Raw genomic sequence first — 16228 nt, forward strand, 5'->3', positions numbered from 1 at the left:
TGACAGACAAGACAGAGTAGGTTACTTTAGGTAATCTCAGCTTTCAAATTTTGTCATCTTTTAAGAAATTAAAACAATAAATACCCTTTTTCGGGCTCTTGATTGGCCAAATGCATGTCATACTGGCTTCCACCATTTTTTAAAAAGCCATTTAAATACAGTTTGCATACACTTACTCCACAAACTAACTCCACGAATATGGAAAACAGTGATCAATGGACTGACTCTTAAGTCCAGGCACTTTTCCATCCTCCAGTTGTTGACGTTGTTAAGTGCTGTGTTCAGATGACATTGTTGTTAGCCGGATTACGTCACTTAAGAGTTCTTACTGGCGGAAACTGGCCCTAGGGGAAAATGTAGTTCTTGGGGGACCACCCAAGCTAGTTTAGTAGTAGCTTGGGGGCTAGTTCCTATAGTGCGAAAGCCCTTATGCAGTACCCATTTTTTTCTAATTATTAATCCTCAGTACTTTCTTTATTTTTGCTCAGGTGTTTACATCCGTGGCCTTTTCTTGGATGGTGCCCGATGGGATCGGAGAACAAAGCGCTTGGCAGAGTCTTTCTCCAAAATCCTGCATGACGCCATGCCTGTGGTGAGAAGCTGTAAAATGTATAATCTCAGTCAAATGAGGCTGATGGCATCATGCATAGCCCCTGATGTGGGTACATATTACACACAGAGATTCAAGTCACAAGAAAGTCATTCCTTTGGAATGAGCAGTCGGTTGAAAAATGAAACCTGCAAATACTTGCAATTCAAAAGTTTCAGTGCAGTTCAAAAAATTTATTTGCCTGTAGGCAAACTATAACAGTAACTATGGAAACAAGAATCAATTTTGAGAGAAAAGATTTTCTAATTTCACAGCAGCATGCAAAAATTTTAAATTGAGGGACAATAATGCTAAAAAATAAATCAAATGTGCACACTTTAAAAAAAAAATGGTACTGATAATGTATTAAGAAAGCAAACATGCCGATTTTAATTCCAGTGTAGCCGCAACACAGCTAGAGAATTGCTTTATTCTTTCTTCAGTACCAAATAATAATACATACATAAAACATTTTAAGGGGAATCTGAAATTCTGCAGCATACACCCAGCAGGTGGTCTGTGCTGAGTCTGACACCCCATTTTTCACATTTCTTTGAAGATGGCTCTTTTCATCACCATGTACTTCAACCAACTCTTGGGTCTCTTGAAGAAAGTTTAAGAAGAAAACTCTTTCATAATAGAAATGTTGTTTTGTATTTAAATACAGTATATGAATGGAATTCTAGTTATGTCTATATATGACATGAATATCATAGCAGGTGAGATTCAAATAGGTTGTTAAGTATTCTTAACAGAACAGGAAGAGAAAACAAAGATTTCTATTAATTCTGCCCTCTTTATTCTGCACAATGCACATTGCCACAATAAATAATGCATTCACTGCCGTTTAATATTCAGACATTTCAGGACAACTCATTACCAAAATAACTTTTTGACAAGAGCTGAACTTAATTAAAAACATGCATTTGTTACTTACGGTAAAACTTTGAAATGCTAATTTCTTTCGAAGGCCATTATTAATTTCTGAAACACTGAAAATAAACACATCCATAAGTCATATTAAAACCACCAACTTTGAATGTACCTGTTTGTTTCAGAGTAGGTACATTTAGTGCTTCTGATAAAGGGGTTTTGGGTCTTCTTTGTTTTTGAGTTATCTTGGATACCAAGCCAAGGAAAATGGGTTAGATTATCAACAAGGGAAACATGCATGTTGATTCACCAACATTTTCTTAGTGACTCAGAAATGTTGAAATAACCAACCACATCCCATTACACTGAAATTACATATTTATATAGTAATCAAATCAGATTGTAGGGAGAGAGGATGAGCAAAGAAAATGCTTCTCATCTACACATCACACTGTCTATCTGCAGATCTGGCTGAAGCCCATGAAGAAGCAGGACATTCCTGAGCGTCAGTGCTACATTTCTCCTGTCTACAAGACCAGCGAAAGACGTGGAACCCTTTCCACCACTGGACACTCCACCAACTACGTCATAGCAGTGACCCTGAATTCAGACGTGCCTCCAGAGCACTGGATCCGTCGTGGCGTGGCCTTACTGTGTCAGCTTAACTCATAGATACACTTCTTGTATCCTTTACTTCACTCTATAGTAAAGTATTTGTAGCTAAATAATATTTTAGATTTAGAAATACCATCAAATACCGTCTGTCTAGAGACAAATTATACTTTTTAATAAATGAATAAGTCTTCCTGTATTCGAAAATTACAAAAATATTAATAGAAATAATAATAAAAATATATAATGAATAGATTTTTAATAGTTAATAAATTATACATTTTAAATAATATATATATATATATATATATGAGTAGAACAGTTTTCAGAGAGATTTTTAATAAGCTGAAACACTCAAAGTAGGCTTTGCAAACTTTATTTTCCACTTCTGCCAAAGAAATGCACAGACAATCAGCAAGAATGGCAAATGTATTGAAAACGCTTTAACATCCAAGCTGTGTAAACAGAGGATTTAAAAATAAATGTCTTCCCAAACAACTGACAATACTCAAATGTAAGTAAATATCTGGATGGTCCTTTTTTGGAATACACTGTAAAGCATTAAGAAAATCAGTGTGCGTCGTTTTTATTTATTATCAAGTTTATTTCTTTGCACCACTTAACTGAGGTGTTTCATTTGAGCTCTAGAGCTCGGTTTCGGTTTAACAAAATGGACAACTTCATTTCAAAGACATACACAGGATTTAGACCTAATCTCTTAAGACTCTGATTAGGTTTGCTCACATGACCCCTAAAACTCATTGGCTTTACATTCAAGCTGTGAAAATTAAGTTCTTCAGGGAAAGAGGAAATCAACTGGAAGTGTTCTCATCTCTCCATTTTATAACAGAAATGAAAACTAGACACTTTCACTTGTCTCATGCATGTTTCCATCCAATCAAGTATATTTGATGAATGCAATTAATAACGATACACACCCACGAGAACAAATAAATGGATGTCACATGGTGCCAGGATAAGCATGAATCACATAACATGCCCCACCAACTCTTGACGGTAGAAGATTCAAGCAGCGAACACAGCCAGTGGAATGTGTAGAGGCGACTGCGGGCACAGGCAGCGTTTGTGCACAATTTTAGAAACACAGCCCATATTTGGCACAATCAAAATGTTGCACACTCATTAACAAGAATCACATCAATGGGGGACAGATGAACAGACGTTCTATAGATTTGATTGTAGTTTCATACAAGTGCACATAAGGCCAATGTGTGCATTCATTTTAATAATAGGAGGGTGTCAACAAACGAGAGCATTTAAGATTGTCAAAAAAGAACATTTCATAATGGCTAACTCTATGTTTAGGTTAAAAAAAGGAATGGTTCTCCCAGAGAGCAAGTTTTTAGATGGTCAGTGTATAAAAGGTGCTGATGTCTCACAAAATAACATTCTGAATTTTGCACAAATTATCCAGTAATACCAAACATGTCATATAATTAAAATAAAGTAACAAATGTGTTTCAAAATGCCAACTTCTTCAACAAAAAACAAGTCTTCAGTAGCAAATCTCTTTTGGGGAAGATAATTATTTCATGAACTTCTTCAACTGTAACAAGATCATTATTTACAACTCCACTTGGATATGAAAGTATCAACTCAGAAAGTAGACTAGATCATGATAATTACTATTTTATCAATGAACAAATAGACTTCCCAAAGACAATTGATGTATTCCTTGATGGACAGATATTCTTCATTTAAAATCAGTGTTTTAGCATTAGCTTTAATACTGGACTTGTTCAGTCACTATTCAGCTGACCTCATGAATGCGATCGCTCTTTTGGCAGCACCGTGTCAGAGGTTATTCAACAGTTGCATACCTATTTCTTCAATACTCAGAGTTGGCCAAATCACTAGTACAATCTTAGCCAATAAAAATACAAAATAATAATAAAAAAGACAAGCGAATGAAATTCTAAGACTGAGGACGCTCCCATCGCTATGAACAGTAAATATATTGTAAGAAACAAACAAGTAGTCAATGTTGACAGCAAAGCACAATCCAGTAAAGAAAAGAGCTCAAGTGTGTTGTTTTTCATGATCCTGGCACACAGTACTGACCAGTACTTCTCAATAAAAAAAACAAAAAAAAAAACTGCAGAGTTGATACCAGTTGGACTCTGTTGCTCCATATTAGCACAGTTCGGTGCCTGACACTGAGATGGTGTGACACACTAGACATACACAGCACAACACGCCAGTTACGAATGAATGGACTATGAGATACAATACAGATGAATGAAAGAGCTAAACATGACACTGAATGAGTGAATAATGAATAGCTGCTTCTCTCTAGGACACAGTCCTACAAAAAAAAAAAATAAAATACTACCATATTAAAGGGATAACCCAAATACTGGGGAGTGCTACTCATGTGCTGTGGATATGTCTGATTGGACACACATACTCAAAAAAAAAAGAACTGAATAAGGACAAGAGAGAACAGTCTAGAAGCTACAACTACAAAAGACCTTGAAGATGACAAGCAACTGTTTTGAGTGGCCTAGAGAGGAAGAGATGAGAGATGAAGAAATGTAAACACATTTGTTTGCATGTCCATGTCCACTGTAAGCTACTGATGCTGTCTTTTGAGACATGCCTGCAAGACTGTACCATCACAAAACTAAGCCACTTTAAGGCAAAGCACGTGTGTGAATGTAGCTGATGAATGACGCCACCCCTGACCTCAGGCTCCGGCTAGAAGCCAAAGTCAATCACAATGTGATCCTCGAAGATGGCGATCAGCAACATGATGCCAAACCCTGTGAGCATGCCCAAGTTCTGCAGGACAAAGTGACCCATCTCACAGCGCTTGTGCTCCTCACTGTCACCATGAAACATCTCTGGCAACTGAAGAACAAGAAGAGGAGAAATAACATTCTAACATTGATAGCTCACGACAAACACAAAAATCAAGGTTTGCTGCATATACAATAAATTATGCATATAGATTAAGCATTACCAATAATCTAGAGAAAGGGCTGCAAAATCTAAATAAAAAAGATCTAACAATTAACTATTTATGAACGGTGTCGATTGCAGCATTCAATTTACAGATTTGTTTCAATTTTTCACACGTTCGTAAATGGCACATTAAAATATGTATTGCAAAAACCTTTGTGCATCTTCTGGAATCATACTGGATTTGGATGTTGCACCACTTGTTTGCAATTTAGACATACAGTATGTAGGTATAACACCCAATATATATTGCATGCTGCAGTTTTGGGACAAAAATAAAATGTGTTGGGACAAAAAATGCTTCTATTATAATCAGCAAGGCGTCAATAGTGTAAATAAGAAATTTATTGGGCAGTGTAGACAGCTCTGTTGATTATAATCATTTAATTGTTCACAGAAGTGCAGAACTCAGTGAGCTTGTGCTGAACTGCAGGGACCAAACATTGTGAACATGCAGTGACTGAATGGAAGCCCTCTAATTTTGTCAATAATAGTGTATAATTTATTTGAAACTTGAATAATTGTGCTTTTTATGCTGTTTAGAGGCCCAATGTGACTATGTTTACTGATGTTTAAAACAGCACTAAATGAATTCACAAACAGTTGTCAGCTTAGGCCATTCACACAAATGTTTGCATTGGAAAACTCAAAATGTGGGGCTGTAGATTTAAAAAAATAAAATAAAATTGGCAAGGTCTAGAGATGCTTTTTTTCTTTTTTTACAAGTTCAACTTCTTTTAACAAACAATGACATGCATGAGACACTACAAAAGACACGAGACGTGAGCATAATGCTCAAACATCCATCTAGAGCATGTTAACATAGAAAAACAATGGACAAGCAGTGCGGTGGAATGCAAGGCCCCCAAGATGGCATGTAATAAATCATTTCAAGCAATCAATAATTATAACATATTTATGCAGCCCAACTAGCAAGCAAATAAATCCGCATTTTGGTTCTCTTACCATATCCACTAATGCCACATAGAGAAACATGCCAGCAGTAACGGCAAAGATCCAGCTGGTGACGTTGTGCGTGTACTGTCCCACAGCCGTGCCGATCACCATGCCAGCATAAGCCATCAGAGCAGAGAGGACGTTGTACACAATGGCTTGCTTCACTGACATCCCAGCCTTCAATAAAACGGCAAAGTCACCTGGAGGCAAACACAAATGTGTACTATTAATGTACAATAAATAATACAGCAGTGTGGGTATAGTTAGTTTAGCCCATGCTAAACCTGACAATAACTGCAGTGAGATCGGGCTGTCCTTCGCAATCCGTCCCTCGGTCTGAGAATTTTTGCTGTTTCAGCAATTCTATGCTGCTGCTCCTTTGTTCCTAATTACTGTATATATATGTGAGGTTCCTTCACGACCATTGGTTCTCTATAAACTGCACTCTGGACCTTTGCTCTGTGTCACCTGGCCCAATTAAATCAGTCATCAAAGGCAATTAACGGCACTGCAGGGTAGTAAAAAACTCTTTATTATAGCTGTCTTTCTCCAGCCACAACATGGGGAGATAGATTCTCAGACAAAATAAAAAGAGCTGCTCCATTCAAACGTTATTAGTGTTTGAGGAATCAAGTCCCATCACCTCCACTGGATGGCAGACAGTAAAGGTAAACAACATCAAATGCAAAAAGATCATTGTTACATCAAAGGCATACTCTGTTTATGTTACTTCTTCTGTGGTATTGTAATGCCTGGTTCTTTTGTTTAAACCAAAAGGGGAATTTAAAAACTAGTGGCCCTCTAGACAGCAAACTCAAAACTTCATAAAAGCTTTCCTGTGTTTTAAAAGTTGTATGTGCGGCTGTGTTGTATTCGTTCACTGTTTGTTTTTTATTCATTTAAACATGAAAAGGAGAGCACTGAAAAACACCTGGAGCTCTTCGCCTTGATGTTCCAGAGTTGATGTAAATTGATAATGGATAAAGGAGACCTCACTGGCGATAAAACCTGCAGACTCAAAACAGGACCACCACATCACCCTAAAGCTAAGTCTAACCTTTCTCACTGACATGTTCTTTTTTCCCACCTTTTTTCTGGGTTAAGGCCCGTTCACACCAAGGACGATGTTAACAAGGATAAAGTTTTAATAATTATTCTAATTCTATGAGAACAGGGGAATCCACACCACAGTGATAACGAAAACGACACAGAGGAACAATATTGTTAAAATCATTTTCAGAATGTTTTTTCCAGCTGATGAATAATAAAAACATTGACAGCCAATCAGAATCCACTTTATAGAGCTCAAGCATTTAAAGCGACAGACATGACGAACAGAATATTATTGTTCGTTGATGTTGTGAACACTAATATAGTTTTAGTTCTTGGTGTGGACAGGCTTTTACTTTTTAACTTTTACTGCACACACATCTGTCAAATGTAAGAAAATGGACCTGCTATTTCAACATTTTGTCTCTCGGCATACTGCAACTGGTTAAGCCACTTACCTAGTTCATGGGGCAGTTCGTGACAGAACACAGCCACTGAAGTACTAATGCCACCTGTAATATTAGCACTGAAAGCAGCACCTGTAGGTGATAAACACAGTTCCTCAGATACAGAAACCCTTTTAATTGAAGACAAACAAATCTGCTAATGTTTTCAATGTACAGAAACTGACCTATAGCAAGTCCATCACTAAAGTTATGCATGCCATCTCCCATGATCACCATCCATGCTATGCTGGCGATGCCCGCATCCTTCATTTCCTGGTCAGAGTGACAGTGCCCGTGGTGGGAGTGACCATGGCCATGTCCGTGTCCGTTCCCATGTCCATGCTTTTTTGATTTTGCCTTTGGCCTACTGTCCTCTTCTGTTTTTACTGGCTCCTTGTAGGGGTGATCTGAATCAGAGATGGAGAGTGGCATTTTGCTGGGTGAATCCAAAGGCTGCAACTCCGTCATCTGAGTGTCATTGTGTCCGGCTTCACACGTTGTACCTTCTCCTGCATGAAAAATGAATGGAAGGAGTTACTCCAGTGTCATAGTACACTGGCTGAATTGTTCAGACTCAAAACTCTGACTCAACCACATTGCTCTCGGTCTTGTCTGACTAAACTATCCCTTGGACTCGGACTCAAATGAGCTGATCTTAACTACAACGCTGAGTTACATCTGAAGTTTGTTCTTATAACATCCTTACAAAAGTTCAGTACATTGGAAGAGACTCGGAAACATCTCCAGGATATCAACACTCACAACTTTACTTAAAAGCCAAATAAAGTGTGCAGGGATTTGATGACGAAATGATGAAGACCCACCCTCTGTTAGAGGCTTCAGATGGAGCCACTCGGCATCTGAATGCCTGTTGAGTTTGTGGTCTGACAACTTCCTCCCAATCTTTGCCTGCTCTCCTTTCTTCTTCCCTTGGCAGAGGCTTCCCTGTGGAAGCAAGCACCTTTATAAGCACTAGGTTCTGAGAATAAAATCCAAGGTTGTTTTGCTGTGTACTAAAAGCCCCACTCTCTGCAGCAATTATGGATTATATTTTAGTCTTCCATAGCTCTCAGCTCTGTCAGTCGTGAACAAGCATGTGTGAAGTAAAAAGCAGCTTACTTGCCATTTTGCAAGATTTCTAACACCTCTTTCCTGTGTTTAAACTTTGTGGTGCCTCTCACCCTTTGGTCCCTGTAGTGTTTGAACATGCCAATGCAATGTTCAATGATGAAGAGGAGGTAGATTCCTGCTAGTGCAGTCAGTCCTTTCCAAACTCCATCAAACTTGGTAAGAAAAAACTCTGCAGGTTCTTCCTCTGAGTGTCCTCCATGGCTGTGATCATGGCCAACTTGAGACTGTAAGGCATAAGAAAGGTTTGATTCCTTGGGCTGTGTAGTTTGTACCTTTGCAACGGTTAAATCTTAGTTTGCCCCAAAGAGTAAACTCACATGAGGGAGTAGATGCAGTAAGGCATCACCACTGAGGGTTCCCACTGCCAGTGCCACCAGGAAGGTCAAGAGAAACTTGAAGCAGGACTGGTTAAGGATGGGCACCAGAACAACACCCAGCAGAGACAGCAGGCTGATGATGGTGATCGACACAAAGCCCCACATCCAGACCCACACTGCAGAAACACAATCAGTGGATTAGACCGGGACTCTTGTCACTGGACTCAAGTTTCAACTAAGGTAACTCTATCAACATTAAACTTTTAATATGGCTTAGCAATTATTCTCAACCATTTACTATGTCCGTTTACCCTCTTTATAAGCTAGCAAACTACACAGATAATGAGAATTGTAGACGAGTGAATATACTCTGTAAAAACAGAATTATACTAGTACAGGACCTCTTGTACCTGAAGATGTTTCATCTTGTACTTCAGCCTCAACGTGGTGATAATGAAGGATGCAGAAGCGTCTGTCTATCTGATAGAGCAGTGCTGGACATAAATAGGTGAACTGCACTGGAGATATGAGAGAACCCGAGCTCAGTCCGTATTGTTGTAGCAGCTCCGTTAAATTCAGACACTGAGGGAGAGATAGACAAAGAGTTTTACTTAGATTCATTGCTCGATTCTCCTTTATTCATTTTTCAACACATACACGAAATATAAATCACATATAAAATATATCTAATATTAGTACCAGGAATGTGTGAAATCCACTAGTTAATGGCTGTCTGAAAGTCTAATCAGCATGGTGGTTAGTTTAGTGTCAATTCCTAATTCTCTGTGTGTATGTGCTGTACATGTGGAAGAATTGACAATAAAGCAGACTTGAACTAATTATGCTAATTAACCAAATAACCTTCAATTCCTAGTGGTGGATGAAGTACACAAATCAACTATTTGAGTAAATGTACAGATGCCTTAATTAAATATTAAACATTTAAGTACTCATTTTCAATTTTACTTGAGTGAAAGTAAAAAATTATTTGATTTTTAATGTACTTAAGTATTAAAAGAATGTAATTAAAAGGTACTGATCGATGAACAATGCTTAAATACATTTTTATTTAAATATACTTCATCCTACAATAAGGAAGATGGATGAAGACATTAAATGTATTGATCTGCAAATAAGAATGAAAAATAATTACCAAAAGATACATATCAAAAATTACACATGCAGAAATTATGCACATCAAAACATTACACTTCAATATACAAAAATTTCAGTTTAAGCTACTGATAATTAAAGTGTACAAACAAGAAAAAATAACAAAATATATCATATAGTATTTAAAAAGGACAAAAAAAACTGTGATAAAAAAATGCTACAGCAGCAGAGAAGGTGCATGGGCATTAATGTTATTTTAACATTAAACGTTAAATTCGTTTATTACTGTACTCCACTACTGATTCCACAAAACTATGAACTATAACAACTATGAATTATGCATTATAACATGGCTACCCTGCTTAAAGCAGGTCATCTGAAGTTTGGCAGTAACTATTTTATTTGTTACAAAGGAAGTGCTTTGATACCACAAAGAATTTCTACAACGTGGACTAATCCCTGATTAGACCAACTAAGTGAAACCATTTCAAATGATTCTTGAGGCACATCTGAAGGTCAAAGCCATTCATAAACAACCACATAGGACAGACACTAAGATGTACCTCCTCTTGTTGGTGAAGAACACCATGTGCATGTGATTTCACAGACAGATCTTCTCCTGGAACCTCTCTCCTGCCCCTCTGCGGCTGAATAGGGCTGTGATCCTGGCTGCTATGGACATGGTCATCTCTTCTTGTCTCCAGCTCGCCAGCCTGAGTAACACTGATGCTAGTCTTGTTGCGGCCTCGATGAGCTCTAGCTTTAGGTGGTCTGCTGTTTCTTCTGGGTTGTGTGGTGGGTAGCTCAGCTGGGGCAGAAGGCTGTATTCTGGGTGTGAGATGAGGGGTTGCTGTGTTGTGCTCCACGCTGTCAGAACCATGGAGATGAGGGTGGGGATGCTTGTGGTGATGGTGGTCGTGATGATGGTGGTTTTGGTCACTGAGATCATTATTTTCTTGTGCATGTTCACTACTCTTTTGCTCAAGTTGGTCATGGTCATCTTGAGTATGAGGACTGTCCGTAACATGCCTGTGGATATGTTTGTGATCACTGTCTTTCTCATGTTCATGGTCATGGTGATCATGTTCATGATCATGGTCATGGTGATCATGATCATGATCATGGTCATGGTGATCATGATCATGTCCCCCATGATCATGTCCCTCAGATCCACTGTGAGTGGTGCTCTCGGCTCCGGTGCCAAGTGTTTTGCTGCACGGTAGCTCCTCGGCAGGGCCGTGTTGTTCATTCTCATGGTGGGAATGTTGATGGGTCTTGTGTGAGATGTGGGGCTTCTGATGAAGATGCGGATGGTCGGCTGAATGTGAGTGCTGACCTTCCTGAACTTCGAGAACATCTAAGTGTGCCACATGATCGTGGCCCAGTTCTTCATGCTCCAGCCCAACAACGCGCACTTTGCCCAGCCCTAAACTCAACAGCAGACTCTGGAAGCCTTTAAAATCCAGACGACCCATGTGGCCATATCGACAGAACAACTGCTGGATGTAGTAATGTTGCTCGTTCTCTGCAGGTTCACCATGGCTGCTGTGCACAAACTGGTCTGATAAACCATCGCAGGACAATTCTGAAATCTGCAGGTCACTGTGAACGTGGTCGTGGTCACTGCGGTTGTGCCCGTGGTGATGGTGGGACCCTCCTTCATGGCAGTGACTGCACTGATGATACAGCAGGGTCAGCATGCAGAGAAAGCAGAATCTGGTATGTGTGTGAACTCTCATTATCTCCTCGCTTAGAAACCTCTGTGAAGAAACAGAAATCCAACTCAATACACCAGAAATACATCTAAATTGTTGGTCACACTTTATTTTAAGGTCCAATTCTCACTATAAACAAACCATTAACTACGACTTCTGCCTCATTAAACTCCTAATTTGCTGCTTATTAATAGTTAGTAAGGTAGTTGTTAAGTTTAGGTATTGGGTAGGATTAGGGATGTAGTATATGGTCATGCAGAATATGTGCTTTATAAGTACTAATAAACAGCCAATATGTTAATAATAGGCATGCTACTAAGTAACTAGGTAATAATGAGAATTGGTCCCTATACTAAAGTGTTACCAAATTGTTCTACAAAAATCAGTAACGCTTAATGACGAACATCACATTAACAGACAGGAAAACTGGTCTCATTGTAATGTTTCAACAGCAGTATGAACTACTGGCGACAGTTATAGACTTTTACGGTAATCATCTAACCTATCTAGTTCGTTTTATTGTTGGGGTTTGATTTTTATACTCAAATGTAAGTAGGAAGAAAAAAAAAACACTTTCAGTCATGCTCATCTTTGGTAACTCCTAAGGCATCTTGAGTAAAGTAAAGTATTTAAAGTAGCAAGTACAAAAGACCCGAACCGAAACCTATTTTACAGAATGCAGATGTTTGTTGCACTTAACCGACATTAATCACTTATTTGATTATTTAAAAAATATCTAAATGGGTTTTCATCTTGAGAGCCATGTTATTGTAAGAAAAAAAATCTAGATCTATCCCTTTTTCCAGGGGGCTGATAGATTCCCAGCTAGAAAAGTACTGAAGAGCTTTAATGGTCCACCTACAGCAACTACTGTGAGCCTGGAGGGGGAAGTGTGATCAATCTGCTACCAAACAAAACAGAGATCTCAGCATGAGAAAGAGTCTTTTCTTCGATCTGCATACAAGAGCCACAAATAAGAAAAATGTTTGTGAAATGGATCTGGGTGTGAGTTTTCCCAAAACTTTTATTCCAAAAGCACTGCCATTTTTTTCTGTAGCTTGAACTGCATACTATATTCTGCTAATTGGTTATAGAAGATTAAGCCAATATTCCTTTTTCTAGAAATCCGGTATATTAAAAACAATATGCAAAAACTACAACATACTTCAGCTTTTGCAGCGGTCTTTCATGAGTTTATCATGTTGAGGAAATATGACATCTACTGCGAATTGTGTTTACAGGAAAAAATGTATACCTACACTAAGAACAAAAGACATTTATATGCCGCAGAGTGTAAACGTGAGGAATATATTGCAGTCAGATAATCATTTATGAAACATAACTTCCCTATTGGAAGGAATAATACGTCCGCCAAACAAAAGTCAATGCAAAGTTGAAAGTACATAAAGATCACAGCACTGGTGGGATACAGTGGATTCAAAATTTAAATAGTTAGCTTTTTTATGTGCAGAAACAATTAGCCTTCACAGATTTGCTATGACTTATGATTTCTTGCAATTAGGTTCCGAGAATAAAAAGAAAAAATAAATCCCCCAAATGCATGTGAACAAGTGTAAATCAACCACAACTAGGGGGAAAACTAAAACCTATAGACAAAAAAATAGCCATACATATAATACAAAATAATCTAATTTATTGAATGGTTCTTTAAGTCAAAACATCCTGTAAGCAGTACTTACGACAACCTGCGCTCCAGCCCGTTAAAGTGTGTGAACTTGAAGCGTGAAGGTGGTTAAAACATAGTATTATTATGATCCTTCCTCTCGACAGCACAGTGTTTATAACCATGAGAGAGGAGTGACCTCTGAACCCTTCAGGAGATAGGATGGGGCAGGAGTGCTGATAATCCTTCCTCATTGTGCTGGCTCAATATGCTCTTTGTTAGTTATATTACATCCCAAAAATGGCTGAACATTTTGTAAAAATAAAATCCTAAAACCAGCATAGTCGTGTGCTGCAGAGATGTCATAAGACAAATATAGGGGACTAGAACTACTTCTGCTAGAAAACACTTGTGATCAAGTGAATAAAAGGCAGAGGGGCTCTTCAATTGAACATTTAATTCACACCTAAAACACCACTCCGCTGTTCACAAATGAATTTTCAGTTAAAATATGGCAATTACATTCTGTAGCTTCCTCATACATCAATAACAGGGAGAGTTAAGGATATTTTCTGTTATCTGGTCATGTCATGAATGGAAGAAAGTCATGAAACTAAATTTCCAGTTTATTGTAAGTAAGAGTTAACCCTAACCCTTATATGATGTCTTTAAAATGTACTAGCAAATCTGCATGTTTAGTGTTGAACCACCAATCCTTGCAGCAAATTTAGTGCAATTCAGAACAAATGCATGCTGTATCACAACAGATGATACTCTTGACATCATCTGTTCTTGTCTGTAGAGCCATTGTCTGGACAGAGTCATGCTTTCTAAATACGGTGTTGTGTTTGGATGGTAATGGGAAGGATAAACTGAAAGCTAATTTTTCCATAAGCTCCCGTTCCACTTAGCTATGAATGAGATAAGCAGTGTGCCATTTAGTGAGGCGTGTTAATATAGTGTCCTCACACACAGAGGCTGAAATCAGTACTCAGGGCCTCAGGGATTGTGGCTGAGATTCTTCTTATTGCTGCATGTCTGTGATGACCTTAATTAAAAGCCATCCAAAGAGGCCAAGATATGGATGATTCTACCAAAGAATATTTACTCATATTTATTTATTAGCATCTCTAATATCCCTGTATGTTGTTATTACACTGCGATCCACCTTTGGCTATAAAAGTCTGAGCAGAAAACAAAACCAATTAAAGGGATAGTTCACCCAAAAATGAAAATTCTGTCATTAATTACTCACCCTCATGTCGATCCAAACCCGTAAGACCTTCGTTCATCTTCAGAACACAAATTAAGATATTGTTGAAATCCGAGAGCTCTCTGACCCTCCATAGACAGCAATGCAACTGAATGTTCCCATGCCCAGAATGGTAGTAAGGACATTGTTAAAATTGTCCATGTGACATCAGTGGTTCAACCATAATTTTACAAAGCTACGAGAATACTTTTTGTGTGCAAAGCAAACAAAAATTCATCAATTCATCAAAATTCTCCTCATCCCATCTGTCGCCATTATAAAGAGTTTCACGACACATGCATGTGATGCTTCGATAACACATCGTGTTACTCTCCATAATGGCGGAATACGGTAACACATGGGAGAAGAATTGTTTACGCAGAATGCGCACAAAAATTAATCTTGTAGCTTTGTAAAAATTACATTTGTGTTCCAAAGATGAATGAAGGTCTTACGGGTTTGGAACTACATGAGGGTGAGTAGGCCTAATTAATGACAGAATTTTCATTTTTGGGTGAACTATCCCTTTTAAATACTATATTATTATTAATATAACACTGTATTTACTAATAAATATGTGCTAAAATGCAGACAAAACAAACTTAAGTACAATTTGATGAATGATAAAGCCTGAGACACACTGCATGATTTTCGGCTGTCCTAGACGTAAGATTGGCATCGCGAAATAATCGTGGCGTTTTCTGTGATCGTGGCTCTTTCGCCTCTTCCAGTTTTTTTCAGCACACATAAAAACTACAACAGCTAAAGAGTGATTTATCATGCTCTTTTTGTTTACCACTTGCACATGCTGATGATGTTTTATTCTTCTATAGTAATGCGCGTCATATCATACAAGTCAATAGGTGCCATCATCGTACTGTCTAAACATGTCGTAGCCAAGTTTATTAGATCCATGTCGCACAGTGTGACATGCTATGATCTTATAGGATTATCAGGCATTACAGGCATGATGAAATGAAAACGAGACCAATCGGACCAATCACCGCAGATTAGCATCACGCAAAGGAGGGGTTTGGAAAAATGAATCGTTGAGCGCAGTGTTCGAACTAATACCGTGCTAATACACTTTTGCCTCAAAAGAGGGCTTACAATGACTTACAAAGATACATAACAGCTACAAGTGTATGCACTACTTGCTTTATGCAAGCACTATATAGGATAAATCACTATACAGGATTTACCCGATTACACTTTATCGACACGAATTGATAGGTGAAACAACAAACAGCCACCTACAAATAGTCTATATACAAAGCATCAGGCTGTCTTTGAGTTCACATGAACAACGGTTAACGTAAAGTTAGTCGTCGTCAGGCTACAGAAGAATACCATAATTCCTCCGTTCAATTAGGCATCGAGAGTCAACAACCCAGCCACAACACATAATTGCGAATAACATGCCTTACCTTAACACAGAATCGACCACAGAGTCCAACGTTTATATTTTTTCTACGAATCTTTGAGTTAACATGTACTAAACATGTGGAATTTGCACCGCAGCGCCCCCACACCTTGATGCTCATGACAAGAATAGCATGTATAGTTA

At 38.3% G+C, this 16228-nt stretch overlaps 2 protein-coding genes across 7 annotated transcripts in view; one reads left to right on the top strand and one right to left on the bottom strand.

Annotated features, from left to right (window-relative positions):
- dnah7 (dynein, axonemal, heavy chain 7) overlaps nucleotides 1-2217 on the top strand; it is a 74650-nt gene extending 72433 nt beyond the window's left edge. The window contains exons 65-66 of the mRNA XM_016466616.1: nucleotides 489-592; nucleotides 1928-2217. Of these exons, the coding sequence (XP_016322102.1) occupies nucleotides 489-592; nucleotides 1928-2134 (311 nt within the window). The 3' untranslated portion in view covers nucleotides 2135-2217. The remainder of the gene's footprint in view (nucleotides 1-488; nucleotides 593-1927) is intronic.
- Nucleotides 2218-2360: 143 nt separating this feature from the next.
- The window catches only part of LOC107673130 (zinc transporter ZIP10-like), a 29957-nt gene continuing 16089 nt past the window's right edge, over nucleotides 2361-16228 (bottom strand). For 4 of the 6 annotated variants that reach the window (XM_016466613.1, XM_016466609.1, XM_016466612.1 and 1 more), the window contains exons 2-10: nucleotides 10634-11830; nucleotides 9368-9539; nucleotides 8958-9133; nucleotides 8691-8864; nucleotides 8334-8454; nucleotides 7695-8018; nucleotides 7522-7602; nucleotides 6023-6213; nucleotides 2361-4945 (exon numbers count right to left, since the gene is read on the bottom strand). In XM_016466613.1, coding sequence (XP_016322099.1) covers nucleotides 4793-4945; nucleotides 6023-6213; nucleotides 7522-7602; nucleotides 7695-8018; nucleotides 8334-8454; nucleotides 8691-8864; nucleotides 8958-9133; nucleotides 9368-9539; nucleotides 10634-11809 — 2568 coding nt within the window. In that variant the 5' untranslated portion in view covers nucleotides 11810-11830 and the 3' untranslated portion in view covers nucleotides 2361-4792. Of the gene's footprint in view, nucleotides 4946-6022; nucleotides 6214-7521; nucleotides 7603-7694; nucleotides 8019-8333; nucleotides 8455-8690; nucleotides 8865-8957; nucleotides 9134-9367; nucleotides 9540-10633; nucleotides 11831-12647; nucleotides 12669-13485; nucleotides 13684-16228 lie in introns of those variants that run through there. The other 2 variants (XM_016466610.1, XM_016466614.1) reach the window with 2 other exon arrangements.

This window comes from Sinocyclocheilus anshuiensis, unplaced genomic scaffold (genome assembly GCF_001515605.1).
Source record: "Sinocyclocheilus anshuiensis isolate Anshui unplaced genomic scaffold, SAMN03320099.WGS_v1.1 scaffold496, whole genome shotgun sequence".
NCBI lineage: Eukaryota > Metazoa > Chordata > Actinopteri > Cypriniformes > Cyprinidae > Sinocyclocheilus > Sinocyclocheilus anshuiensis.